The sequence below is a fragment of the Grammomys surdaster genome, unplaced genomic scaffold, assembly GCF_004785775.1.
Source record: "Grammomys surdaster isolate TR1022 unplaced genomic scaffold, NIH_TR_1.0 128, whole genome shotgun sequence".
Classification (NCBI taxonomy): domain Eukaryota; kingdom Metazoa; phylum Chordata; class Mammalia; order Rodentia; family Muridae; genus Grammomys; species Grammomys surdaster.
In genome coordinates this window covers 5,914,339-5,928,346 of record NW_021604586.1, presented here as the reverse complement: position 1 = coordinate 5,928,346, position 14,008 = coordinate 5,914,339, and the positions used below count along the sequence as shown (strand labels likewise).

The window sequence follows — 14,008 nt, the reverse complement described above, 5'->3', positions numbered from 1 at the left end:
CCAAGCACCCACAGTCCCCTTCTCATCCCTCCCCAGTTTCCCCTCCCATTCCCCTCTCAACCCCCCCCCAGTCTGTCTATTTTTCTATTAAATAAAAACTTAATAAGGGCTGAAGAGACAGCTCAGCAGTTAAGGGCACTGGCTGCTCTCGCAGAGAAGCCAAGTTCAGTTCCCAGCACCCACATAGTGGGTGATAGTCAGCTATACCTCCAATTCCTGGGGGACTGGTGCACTCTTCTGGCCTCTATGGGTGCTACACACACATGGCACGCTTACAAACATACAGGCAAAACACTCATAGACAAAACAAAAATCTTTTCATAAAACTTAACGGTAATTTTGAAAAAAGGAAAGGATATGACCCATAGACTGTTGGGACTTTTGGAGGGGGGTGGGGTCTAGGCTAGGCTCAAACTTAAAACTCTCTAGCCTCCATCTCCCGAGTGAATTACAGGCAAGTACAGTCACATCTGGCCTGATGCTCAATTCTCAAGTGGTGTTAATCTGTGGCTGAAGCTATACACTCTGAATATTCTCACCTTTACATAAAATTATTCAGTAGTAAAACATGCTATACTGTGGCAAAGCAGCAGCCATGGGACAGGTATGAACAAGGTCCTTTCACTTACTACAGTCAGAGGAGTGTCAACCATCAGCCTGGCAGCACAGGATGACAAGCACTGGCCGCAAAGGCTCCAAGTACTGTGAAACAGAACACAGGGTGCCTTCTACATAACAGCATGAGATAAAACACTGAGTACATCACACACACACACACGCACGCACGCACACGCACACGCACAGGTGGGGGGGTTGGGAGAAGATGAGGCAATGCAGTATCTTCTAAAGAGACTGTAGCCAAAACACAGACAGAGCATCTCAGTGCCTCTGCCACAGACGGCAGCTCAGAAAGACATCTCGCCAGCCTGAGACCACAGAGCTGGCCAGGCATAGTTAGATGTAAACCCAGTGTTCTCTTATAACATTCTAGAAGAAGGCAGAGCCCCCTTAAGAGAACTTAAGACCTCTTTTTATTTTACAATTGCCCTGGACAATTCTTATGAGCTCTCTGGCTTTAAAAACAAACAAATAAACAAAACTACACAACAACTTCCAAGTTACACACACATACATACACACACACACATATATACACATACACATGCACATACACGCACGTGCACACTCGTGCACACAGGCACTAATGACACAGCCCTGCTGAGCCGCCTCCCTTCACACCTGCTCAACCCTGCTAGAGTGTCCACTTAGCACCTCTGGCTTCTGGTGGTGGCCTTCTGTCTAATTTGTTCCAGAATCATTGCCAGCACCCCAAGACCATCAGCCACAACCAAAGTCTGCTGCTTCAGGCCCACATAAACTTAAATTAAGTTTATGAGCTAAGCGACTTGGGGTTCTGGGGTCTTCATGCAGCTGGCCAACATCCCAAAGAAGACAGAAAGATGAAGCTCCAGAGCCAGCAGGCAGCACTAAGCATATAACAAGCAGAGGATCTCTATATCCACCTCAGCCGCCAGTCAGAACTTGACATTAAGCACTGTGAGTTAAAGATTTGAAATCCAGTAGGTTTCCAGGGGTGTGGCCAGCATCCCAGGAACTTACAACTCTTTACAGCTCAGAGCCACTGAAGCTCACAGTACATTGAACCCTGTTCATGAGTCACTCTAGTCACGGCACTGTAGCCTTCACTTTATCCCCATCTTCTGATGGGGGACACGAATGTCAGAAAAGTCTCTCCCTAAGCCAATCATAGTGACTCATGTCTATAATCGCAGGCTAGAGACTAAGGCAGGAAGACGTCTGAATTCAAGGCCTCCTGAATGAGAACCATTAATCCAGATGGCAGCCCTGGCAAATGTTTCTTTTTACTACTAATACTGCACAGTACCTTATCACATGAGAATCGAGCTTTCAGGAAAGGGTAGGGAATAGCTCTTCCAGAACTCGGCCTATAAGCTCCTTCAGAAAACAAAACTGTACCAAGGCAAACAGAAGGACAGACTGCATGGGAATGAGCTCACAGCAGATACAGTAAAGGCATAGAAACCCTGTGAGGAAAGGGAGAACTCCAGGCAGCGGGGTCTTGATGCATAAACCAAGTTGGCCTCCAATTCGCAGCCTCTGCCTCTGTTGGGGTTAAAAGTGCACCACATGCCAGGCTCATTTCTTTTCAAATCCTAAAGAAAAGCTACTGAAATAAATGAACTTTAGGAACTGGAGATAGGCTACCTGGGATGTGTCAGATTTCATGCAGTGTTGGGAGGTGAATTCAGAAATGAGCAAACAACTGGAAACTGAGATGTAAAGGTTCATGGGAAGAGATGGGGTCATGGCTCTTTCATGACACAAGATTAGTTCCCAGCACCCACCTCAAGGAGCTCCCAAACACCTGTAACTCTAGAGGGAGCCAACACCCTCTTCCAGCACACACACAATGCTCACACCACATCCGTGTAAATAATAGCTGTTTTAAATACACATGGAAGCTGAGCATGCAGCTCGGTCAGGAGAGAGCTCGCCTACCATGCACAGTCCTGGGTTTGAGCCCCAGCACGTCACACACAAAGCATGGCGCATGCCTGTGCTCACAGCACTCAGGAGGGGAAGGCAGGAGGCAGGCCGGGCTGGCATACATAAGGCCATAAGCATAAGGTACTTAGAAATATAGGTTATGTACAACAGGGAGAAACTAAAGCCCTGACACACAGATGAGAAGATTCACTGTGTCTGTGAAACCACCTTGGGTAGACATGACAGCACTTCCCAGAGCAACCCAGAGCTAACACAATTCCCTTCAAAGAGCATGAGTTGTGCAGGTGCTGGAGAAGTCCTCTGAGCTGCCGGACCACAGTCTAGCAGGGCAGTTCGCTTTACTGAGTTGGCCTTGAGGGCTGGAGCATGCCTGAGTCAGCAGGGCTTGCTAAGGACCCCCACCTTCCTGTGTGAGCTGTGTGCTCCCTCCTTTAGTGTGTGCTCCCTAAGTGTACAGAGGAGCATGTGACTGTGCAGGGCAGTACAGGCCCTGCAGGAAGAACAAGCATGGCATTAAACTGAAGCATCTAGAACTCAAAATCAGATAAGACGGAAACTCGCCCTTCGAGCTGGGAGACCAGGCGCTCCAGAGTCAAACAGCTCTACCTCTCTCAGCACTCTCAGCCTACAGAGTAGAGGCTTCTAACTCAGAGTGCTGAAGCAGGGGACAGAGCCCCACAGCACTCACAGGACAAAGTTAAGCAAGAGACAAGCTCTCCAAGAAGCAGGTAAGCTAGGAACAGATCAGCTTCCTTTAACAGGAAAACAAAAGATCACCTGGAACTAAGAGCTGGCAGCCAGAGTGCTTCCTTAACATTTCAAGTCTCCAACGTCAGTTCAGAGAAAGGGAAAGAACAAAAATTCTCCTGAGGAAGTTTTGCCCCACTGCCCAGAGGGAAGCTTTAAATCACTTTTTTTTATTTTTTTAGAAACTACTGTTATACAAAATCCCTGTGTGTGTGTGTGTGTGTGTGTGTGTGTGTGTGTGTGTGTTTATTTTATTTTATTTTATTTTATTTTATTTTATTTTATTTTATTTTATTTTATTTTATTTTATTGTGTCTAGTTTTGCTTTTGAGACACAGTCTTATGTAGCCCAGGCTGGTCCCAAGCTCACTATGTAGTCAAGGATAACCTTGAACCTCTTACCCTCCAGTTTCTACCTCCTGACTGTCGGGAGGACAGTCATATGCTACCATGTTGAGTTTACACGGTGCTGACAATGATTGACCCACTGGTTCTACCCACTGAACCATCTCTCCAGTTCCAATTTTAAACCTTTTAAAGAAAAAATAAAACTACTGCTTTTAAAAATAATAATAATAATAAATCTCTGTTCTAGGTAATAGTCTTAGTTAAATACAATCAGAAATGCTTGGTTCTAATAGTTGTTGAGTTGTCAAGCAGTATGCTCCACAGGCCAACCCTGGAGGAACACCCTGCCTCTGTCTGGGTGCTGCCTCCATGGCACCTGGACTGTATCTGCACTGTGGCAACACTCCTGCTCTGTCATCAGGCTGTGTCTCGCTGCAAAAAGCAGGAAGATAACTTACTCACCATTTGTATAAAAATGCCTGCGCTGGCCCTTGAGGCCTTCTGGTTAGGCAGCACAGTACTGGTTTATTAGAAAGGCTTAGAGCCCAGCAGTAAAGGTTGGCTCACCAGACCACTGGCTTCCACAACAATGCAGATGCTTCACCACCTACTGCTCCTCCAAACGTCTTCAGCAGTAAAACACCTCCCTGCCATCCCTACAAGTACATCTACATGAAGTCAACTCACAGCATACCTGCAGGAGAGACAAGCCAGGCACAACAGAGTAAGTCCACTTCCAGCTCTGGAAACAATGTCACTGCTGGATGAAACCCCATCCCTGGAACCTCACAAACATTTTTATCATGATTAAGCCTTGGCATCAAAGAAAACAGGCCTTCTTTTCTTTTTTTCTTGAATTTGCTCATTCAGGTGAAGAATCTGAAAATCTGGACGCCATGCCAACTGAGGTTGGCAGTGTTTCATGGCCTGCTGTCTGCCAAGGAGCACAAACAATTAGAAGAGCACCCTTGGAGCCCAGCAGCCTCAGCCTTGTCCAGCCAGGTGTCAAATGACCAGCAGGGGGCATAGATTTCCAGAGCAGAGAGAGGGCCTACCTCCTGCTAGATCTGGACATGCAGCCTCTCCAAATGAGAGGCAGTGTCCTTCCAGAACGTCTCTAGGCACTCTCCTGAGGCCTCCTAGAGCTGAAAGACTCTGGTGATGGCTCCTATGCTAGTCCTCTGAGTCACACTCAGAGTCAGCAAGTAGTGGCCCAAGGTTTCTAAATTCTTCGTCAGAGCGCATGATCTGGACAGAGATCATTCAGCTATGTATGCACTCCTCCTCCTCAGAGGCACCAGGTTAGCAAAACGCAGCACCTCACCATTCAGTATGGTGCTGCCTTTTAGACAGCTCTAGAAGCCAGTCTACGGCCCATTGCCCAGGTTCTGTGTAACAATTCTCATTTCTTCCTGCATCTGTATTAATGGTGTCATCTATCTGTTGATGGAATCCTGGGTTTCTGCTCTCATCCTCCAGGCTGCTCTCAAGTTTCCTGGACCTTCTGGAGAATGTGGCCCTGTCACCACCACACCCAGGTAGTGTCCCAGCTCTCATCTTTCTAAGGAGGAAACTGGGACATGGATGTCTTGGCCCTGGGAATGTCCAACTAGGTGACCTTGGCACTCAGTGCTCCCCAACAGACAGAACTCCAAAGCATGTGCCCTTAAGGTGAGGCTACAAAAAACTGACCCTCTTCCACTCCTGCTCCTCCCATAACCTGGCAGAACTAGAACAGGGAAAAAAGATGTTGTCAGCACTTCCCTAGCTCCTTGAAGACACCATGTTCCAAGTGTGACAAAGACTGAGGTGCTGTCCCCAGAATGGGCAGTATCTTAGAAGAAGCAAAGATCACTGCTCTTCTATGTCACCCTGGGGAAAGCAGTGCTGTTTGCTGCAGGCCCGAAAGCTCTGGAGTCAGTGTGACAAACATGGCTACCAATGCAAAATGCCATTAGAGTCTAGATGTGACCAAGGAGGCTAAGGTGTCCTTCAATGCCTCAGACAACTAACACAAAACCCTCCCACACCAACACCCCAGGTTCTGACCATTCACACAAGGAATGTAGGTCTGACCGGAACCCAGGCCCAGGTGGAATTCAAACAGAAGATGTCCTGAAGTTTTTATGTAACTTGAACTTTCTAGGAACTCGACTACTGTATCAGTCTAGAAAGAACTACACTTTGCTTCACTGGAAATGGCACAAAGAACTCAGCATTCTGGAATATCCCACTGGCAGTTGATGATGTCTACAACTCCTGCCTCCAGGCTCCATCTCTGTTCACAACTGCTTCCGTACACTGCTGTCCTCTCAGGCCATCCCTTGACAGCAGGCCACTCCATTAACTCTGAAAGCTTTATCTATAAACATTATGTCTGGGGACAAAGGAGCATTTCAAAAGAGGGCCTGCACAGACACTGTGTACATAAGTGGGGGGTGGGGGGTGATGAGCTGTGCAGCCCACATCAGTCATAAGAGCAACCCTGCCTCTCCTGAGACGCTGGACCACAGGAGAGCAGAATGGATCTGAGGCGCTCTTGAGAGTTCCCAGAGGCACTGAATGGGTCCACCCAACAGGTCTCATCAGGAACTGTCTCAAAAGAGGACAGGCAGTCACTGGTACTCTTGAACACCCCAAAACTATCCAAAGTAACCCCTACTCTCCCTTCCCACACACCCCTTTAAATCCGCCTACTGTTGCTCCAGTTACCAGCACACATGGGCAGGGTGGCACCCACCAACCACCCACACCACAGCAAAGCCACTGCTGTCCTTTAGGCTGCTGAGGCTGGTGCTGCCACCGACTGTTCTGCTCTTCCCAGACCTACCAGGCAAGAGGAGGCCTTGGAGCACAGAGATGACACTGTGCCCACTACCGTGAGCAGACTTCCTTCTAGACACCACAGGAAAGAATAAAGACAGCAGGAGAACTTGGTGGGCACTGCCACCCAAGGGTCTCATGCTCCACTGCCTACAGACCCAGTGTGAGGAGGACGCCTTCTGAGGCGCCTGTCCATCCCACTGAGCCAGGTATGAACACTTCCATGCCAGCAGAGTGCAAACCATGCAAAGCTCTCTTGGAGGCCACAAACCTACTGAAAAATTAGGCACACAGCAAGTATCAGACTAAATGGAAAGTTTGCTATGATCAAGTAAAAATTATAAATACCACCCCTGAAGAAAACATAGGCAATGACCAGTCAGAGACAGAAAGAGAAAAGAAGCAACATACATGGGCCAAGTTCATGGCCAGGTGCAGGGAAAGATGAGTCCGGCTGCTTAAGCCAAGAAAGAAAGTTGGAGCGACTCAGGCCATTCCAGCAGAGCCTGTTTGGTTTCAGTCTAAGTGAAACCAGCCCCATGGAAGCACCAGGGCAGATATCCGGGGCTAGGGCAGATCAGTAACAGCGGCGCCTGGGCTGGCACAGGAGCACTTTCCTGGGGGCCTGCAGAGCCTCGGCCCTTCTGGACTTACCATCGCACTTTGTTGCAGGTCTGTGTGGCGCCAAGTGGGGAACCAGCCACCATGGGGACCTGGATGGGACTGTGCTGTTTATTGGTGACCAGGTCTAGCTTCTCTTCCAGAGATTTGCAAGTAGCCTCGAGAGCTTGCAGCTTGGCCTCAATGCTATCCAACCGCAAACATATCGTCTGGTTAATAGAGTACAGGAAAGACTGCAAGTAAAAACAGAAAAGCTTCAGAGACGGTGTCTTCCACTGTGAGGAGCAAGTCCATGGACCCAGACAGCTGCCTCCTAAGTCCACCCAATGTATTTCAGCTGAATGAGCCCTGAGCTGTGCCTAGGGATTCAGTGTGGAGCCCAGCCCTCTGTGTCAAACAAGCCCCTTGCAATCTCACCACCACTAAGGCCATGGGGTAATAAGCCTGACACTGTGCTCATCCACGGAGTCACACATAAAGCTACAAAATCTTTCTAATGCTGACAGATAATACCTGCTATCCAAACCCTGAAAACCAAAAAAGATGGCTGGACACAGGTGTACCTCACTGAAATCTGTCAACGACCCCTTCCAGGGACCGTCTAAATATCAAGTGTGCCACCTAGTGGTCTACAAAAGAAGCAGTTTCCAACTACCAAGCTCAAAGCCAGCAGCCGGCCACGTGCACAGTAAACTCAAGAACACAGAGAGCAGAGGGAATGGGTTTGCTCCCCAAGTGCTAGTCCTGTCACAGTCCTGTCAGAAGCTACCAGATACATGACACACACAGGAATTCCACTGTGAAAAGAGATCTCTAAGCCAGTGTACAGGGTGCTGGTGTTAACAGGAAACAGAAACAAGGCCAGCAGCCTCTGAAGAAAACACAATGAGAAGGATTTGACTGGAAGAGAAACGCGGCCTCAGGGACACATCAGAAAGAAGGTGCTAGCCTATGAGAGCAGAGGAAGCAGCTTGGGCTGACGCTGGACCTCAGAGCACAGGCAGGCAGAACAGTGCGCCCCTTTGCTCCTGGTCCACATTAATGGGGGCTATCTCTGCTCTAATTTGAAAGGGAATCAGAGCAGTATCACAATCACAACAGCTGGAGGCCTATACCACACCAACAACAACTGGGTGTAGCAAAGCATGAATGCATGGGTGACAGCATTCTAAGCAGCCAGACCTGGCTCTGAAAACGTCGGAGCTTGCTCTATCGCCCTGCTACGAAGAGCAGTTAGGAACAGCTGTGACAAAGTGCTGCCTACTCAAAGCTCTCACATCTCTCTGCTCTCAGCACATCCTCTGCCAGACCCAGCACAACTTAGAGAACATTCTTCTTTAGATGCTGCAGGCCTTACTCCTAATTTCCTGTCAGGAATCAGCACCCTGAACCCTGGCTTAAAGGTCTCTTTTCACAGAAAGACACTAGTGAGAAAAAGGTTAAGGAAAAGACCTTGACCCTCCTCTGATAACCATGCTGTCTACAGGCAAGACTGTGTGTGCGAGGAAACAAACAGCAACACTGGGGTCATCCCCAAGTGTCCACTCAGTTATCAACATCTGCAGTGCAGGCAGACACACCATGAAAAAGAACTAAGTGGTGCCAACTGAGAAAGAAAAATCACTGTTACAGACTAACTAATATCTCAAGAAACCCAGAAAGGAAGAAGAGAGACAGGGTCTTCCCAACTCTGCCCCACAGGTCAGGTGCCCACAGACAGCCCTGGCCTGTCTGTTGAGAATTACTTTGGCAATCTGGTATGTGAATGTCTTCTAATCCCATGACAGCACATGGCTGCATGTGACAGCACACATGCACAGTGTGTTCAGCAGAACCCAGGCAGCTGCTTTCCTCCATGGTCTGTTTCTCTATTGTTTAAAAATGTGTTTTATGATACAGTTAAGGTCACAGTTTACTTTGAGATCTGATGCTGTCCTTCTGTCCACTGCTCTCAAGATGGATTTCACTGATGCATTTCATTTTTTTTTTTTTTTGAGATAGCATCTTCCTAATGTAGCCCTGGCTGTCGCAGAACTCACTATGTACACCAGGCTGGCCACAAACTCAGAGATCTGCCTGCTTCTGCCTCTCAAGTGCCAGGATTAGAGACGTGTGCCACCACTTCTGGCATGAGTGGATTTTCAGTTCCCAACATCAGCTGGCACGACCTTCTTGTTACCAGAGCTAACTGAGCATCTCAAGAAGTCGCCCTCGACACAGAGAAGCCTGTGAGGAGGACTGGTGTCATCTAAGTCACTCTTGTAAACTTCTCTCCTGTAATAATATTTACCTCTTGCTCTGCAGACACTGGATCCCAAATAAGCAAATCCGGAAGTGATTAAGTGGCTGACTGAGGAGCCTCCAACCCCAGGCAGCAAACCTCAGGACTTGGGGGTGGGCCACAGTGACTTCCAGCTTTCCTCCCTCCTGAGGCAGGCTTGTGCAGAAACAGGAAGAATCTAGTGTTCCCTCCTGTCTTTTGCTGGGAGAACCTGTCCTGTGCTTTGTGCTTTTATGCAGCATTCAGTGGCATCTCCATACTACAAGCCCAGGCCCTTCCTGTGGCCTCATCTGAAAAGAGCATCTTTGCACATGTATTTAAATAAATGACCCATCTGGGCCTGGGTGAGGGTAGGCCTCAGGCACGGACTGCAGTGACAAGGCTGAGACCTTAGGTCACAGCACAGAGAAGGCAGGGGAAGCCTCCCCTAGAATTCCAGAAGGTGTGGCCCCGCCACCGCAGAGCTGCAAGAGGGTTGCTTCTGCTATTCTCTAAGCTCTCTAAGCCCAGGCTGATGGTAGAAAATTACCCAGCACAGACAGGAGCCCCATGGTACCTTTATTGAGGGATCCTGGCAATTGATCTCTAGCCGCTGGCGCTTTAAAGCAGGTTCGTCATCATCTGTCACGACATGATTCTCCAAAACAACTGTAAAGCAACCACAGAGACAGAAACTGGAGTGAGCACGCTGCATTCCTCCAGGCTCTTTGCCACTACAGTCAAGCACAGTGCTGCACCTTAAGGCTGATGAAAAATGGCACAGGCCGTTTCTTTGTTAACATCCTCAGGCAGGCAGACACTGGCCCTCCTTATCCAGCCTACCCATGCATCCTCTGCAGAGCCCGGCAGGCAGACACTGGCTCTCCTTATTCAGCCTACCCATGCATCCTCTGCAGAGCCCGGCAGGCAGACACTGGCCTCCATCTGTGATCTCTTCCCTTCCCTTAGTGTGGCTGCCGGCTCCGTCACAGCAAAACCAATAGCATCCCCACCTGGCCTGAGTGTCCTGGGCCCACTCCCCGAGCCGAGAGGCATGTATGTACTGACAGCCACAACCCTCTCTGCATGTCGCAGGCCCCAAAATAGCAGAGCCAACGTGGAGTTATGTGGATGCTGAAGCTGCTCAAGCGCCACCCACGACCCGTCCCTGCTGACCTTGAAGGCCTGCTTAGCAAGGTAGCCCCAACTCCAGCCACTGCAGTAACTCTCCATCTCATCCCCAATCAAGGACAAACCAGTAGTAACTGAGCCAAAGAGCAGCAACCCCTTCAGCTCTGCACACCGCACCTCACGGACCTGCCGGCTAGACCGTTTCTCTGCACAGGAGCCATCATTTCCGTGAGGCTTCCTCTTATTTATGTGTCTATATCTATGTGAATGTGTATGTGTGGGGTGCCCTCAAAAGCCAGAAAAGGGCAGCAGCTCCCCTGGAGCTGGAGCTATAGGTGGTTGTGAGCTGTCCAACATGAGAACAAAGGCCGGGTCCTCTGGAAGAGAGGAAGTACTCCTAACCACTGAGTCATTGCTCTGGCCTGACACAGGCCACCTTCCCAGAATTCTGTGCTCAGCATCTTTACTGACCTTTATGCCATGAATGCTTTCATGTAACTAGTTCAATTTTTCTCACACTGATTGCCTGTGCATCTCTCCAGCCTCTGTGTGCGCATTCACGTAGAAAGGACAAGAATTACTACCTGCAGATCTGTGTGAGCCTTGCCTCCTCCCTTGGCAACACACAGCAGCCCTCTAGGGCAATGGCCTTAACTCTTTTTTCCAGAAATAAATAATTGTGTGGGCGTGTGTGTGCATGTGTGTGTGCGTGCACGTGTGTGTGCGTGTGTGCGTGTGTGCGTGTGTGTGTGTAAGGCAGCCCTGCTTACATCCTATAATTTGAATTTTCACACAGGGCTGGCATCACTGCTGTGTCTGCTTTCCTGGGAAACGAAGTCCAGCATGGTGGCTTTGATACTGGAAAGACAGGAAGAGCAACAGTCCGTCTACTGTCCCACACTGTACCTGGGTGGTCAGGACTCAGGTCTTCCACTGCAATCTGAACCACATCTGCCAGGTCCTGCTCTGACATCATCCAGAGTGCGAGAAAGGGGAACACTTGACAAGCAAGAATCAGAAGTCACAGGGTATGGGGTTCTGTCACCTGCAAGACAAATGTCAAGAACCAGAGGACAATTACTGGTCCCAGTGTGGAGCAGATCACAGCTCTGTGCACTGAAGGGGTCTTAAAGGTCTGCAGGGGCTTCACTACAGAGCTCTACTTGGGTTTTGAGCACTCAGAAATATTCAGAAACATAACTAGCTGCTCTTTTTCCCTAAATAGTGGAATGAAAGCCTCACTCTCCCATACCTCACGCCACCTCCAGTATCTAAAAGCAGGTCTGGAGCCCTCAGGCGGCATCTAGCATCTCCAGTGGACCCAGCTGCGTATACAAACACTCTGGTAAGTACTACCTTCTTCTCAGAGTGCCTAGGCCTCTCAGTGACTAACACATCCCAGAGAACCAGTCATAGCTGCATGGCCCTCCAGACACCCCGCCCTCAAGAGCTACCCCTAGCAGATCCGTCTGTGACTTTCTTCCAGTTCCTGTGACATTCTGATCAAGCCACCAAAGTGAGGCCAGGTCCATCAATACAGATCTAAATAAATGATTAAAAATCAATAGTTACAGAAAGACCAAGTTAGGAAAACTCAAGAGTAAACAAATACAACAGGTAGAGCCTTAACAAAACCAATAGAAAAGCGAATGGGAACAGAAGGAAGTAAAGAAAGACTAAAGAGAATGTTCCAGAATGTAACAGAGGAAGAAGACAGGTGAGGGAAAGCCAACAAGCGAGCACTGGGGGACACAGGAGCAAACCGTGGCAAGGAAACAGGCTCTCAGGGCTAGCACCCAAGCACAGCTCAGCAATGACAAGCACAAGGCCCCGGTTCCGAGGCCAGGAAAGAAAGAAGGGAGCGGCTCCTGAAAGTAGGAGTGGAGCTACAGGTGCTGAGACCGTTTATTAAAGGGTCTGTCAGACATGCAGAGGGAGAAGACTTTTCCCTTACACATCGTCCAAGCAAAAGAGCAGGTGGCTTACAACACAAAGAGAACTCAACCAAGCCAGGCAAAGAAAAAGTGGGTCAAAATAACTAAGACACTATGAGAGGGGCTGGAGAGAGGCAGGCCTGGGGGACAGCTGAGCAGTTAGAAGTAGCCCTTCCCAGTTCCATCCCCAGCATCTGCACGACAGCTCACAAGCATCTTTAACTTCAATTCCGGGTATCTGACCCCCACGTCTGGCCTCTGGCAGCACGACATATACATAATAGACAGGCATACATGCAGACAAGACACTCATACACACAGTAAAGTAAAATGATACTATGAGAAAGAAACGTGGGCCAATAATTTTATATCTAAACAAAAATCACTATCAAGTCTAAAGGCAGCACTCTGATCCATATATAATAACTAGGAATAGTACCCTCATACACAAATGTGAATCTGCAAAAATAAAACTTCAGAAAATGAGAATCAGGAGAAGAGACCAAGTCAGCTAAGGGTATTGGGCACTGAAGACCAGCAGAGGGAAGATTCCTGCCCCCTGCTCTAACAACAGATACAATGTAACTTTTTAAATGGGGAGAATTCACCTATAAAATCAATTCTAACCATCTTCAGTAACTGTTGCAATCCCTGCTAAGGAGCTGAGTGTGTCTTGTTCTACCTGACCACACGTGGCACTCCAATCCTGCTGAATACTTCTGACAAGTGCAGAAGCTGACATCGTGGTCTGAGAGTGACCACTTACCACAATCTGAACTGGAAGGGCAAACTCGGGTGTGGGTATATGCTGACACACTCTGCTCCATCCACTGAAAGGGCAGAGGCAGCAGTGGGCCCTGTAGCAGGCTGTGTCCTTGGAGTCCAGCTGTGGTGCTCAAGGGCCAGATCTCTCCAAAAAGGAAGCCGGATTCCTTGAAGAAAGGGGTAATTACATATTCCAAACAAGAAACACAGAAGCTGAGCCCAGACTTGTTGGACCATATATAAGGACATTATGAAAATCAGTGGGCTTCCATCTGAAGGAGGCAGCTACCACACTTCAAGTAAGGGTCCCACAAACACTGCTAGGCTCGTAGGCAGTGGTAGCACATGCCTTTAATCCCAGCACTTGGGAAGCACAGGCAGGCGGATCTCTGAGTTCGGGGCCAACCAGGTCTACAGAGTGAGTTCCAGGACAGCCAGGACTACACGGAAACCCTGTCTCAAAAAAACAAAAAAACAAAAAAACAAAAAAAAAAAAAAAACCCAAAAAACAAAAAAACAAAAACAAACAAACAAACACTGCTAGGCTCACATCTACAGGACACACAGAGTGATGTGAAGGCCCTACTCTGGGCAAACTTGAAAACGCTGACAATCACCAAGTAACTGCTGCAGTAAGGTGAAAACACACTGGAAAGTCACAGGCTTTTCTCCTCACCAGTTCTTTGGGGAAAGAGGGTGCCAGGGTCTCACCTTGCAAGAAATCAAACAGGCCAGAAAGGAAGGAAGGAAGGGAGGAAGGAGGGAGGGAGGAAGGGAGGGACGAAGGAAGGAAGGAAGGAAGGAAGGAAGGAAGGAAGGAAGGAAGGAA

At 48.7% G+C, this 14,008-nt stretch overlaps 1 protein-coding gene across 11 annotated transcripts in view; it reads right to left on the bottom strand.

Annotated features, from left to right (window-relative positions):
- Banp (BTG3 associated nuclear protein) overlaps positions 1–14,008 on the bottom strand; it is a 74,121-nt gene that overhangs the window by 36,615 nt on the left and 23,498 nt on the right. For 7 of the 11 annotated variants that reach the window (XM_028752246.1, XM_028752305.1, XM_028752282.1 and 4 more), the window contains exons 2-4: positions 11,387–11,525; positions 9,927–10,018; positions 7,123–7,322 (exon numbers count right to left, since the gene is read on the bottom strand). In XM_028752246.1, coding sequence (XP_028608079.1) covers positions 7,123–7,322; positions 9,927–10,018; positions 11,387–11,456 — 362 coding nt within the window. In that variant the 5' untranslated portion in view covers positions 11,457–11,525. Of the gene's footprint in view, positions 1–7,122; positions 7,323–9,926; positions 10,019–11,386; positions 11,526–11,934; positions 12,023–13,180; positions 13,347–14,008 lie in introns of all 11 variants that reach the window. The other 4 variants (XM_028752255.1, XM_028752271.1, XM_028752263.1 and 1 more) reach the window with 2 other exon arrangements.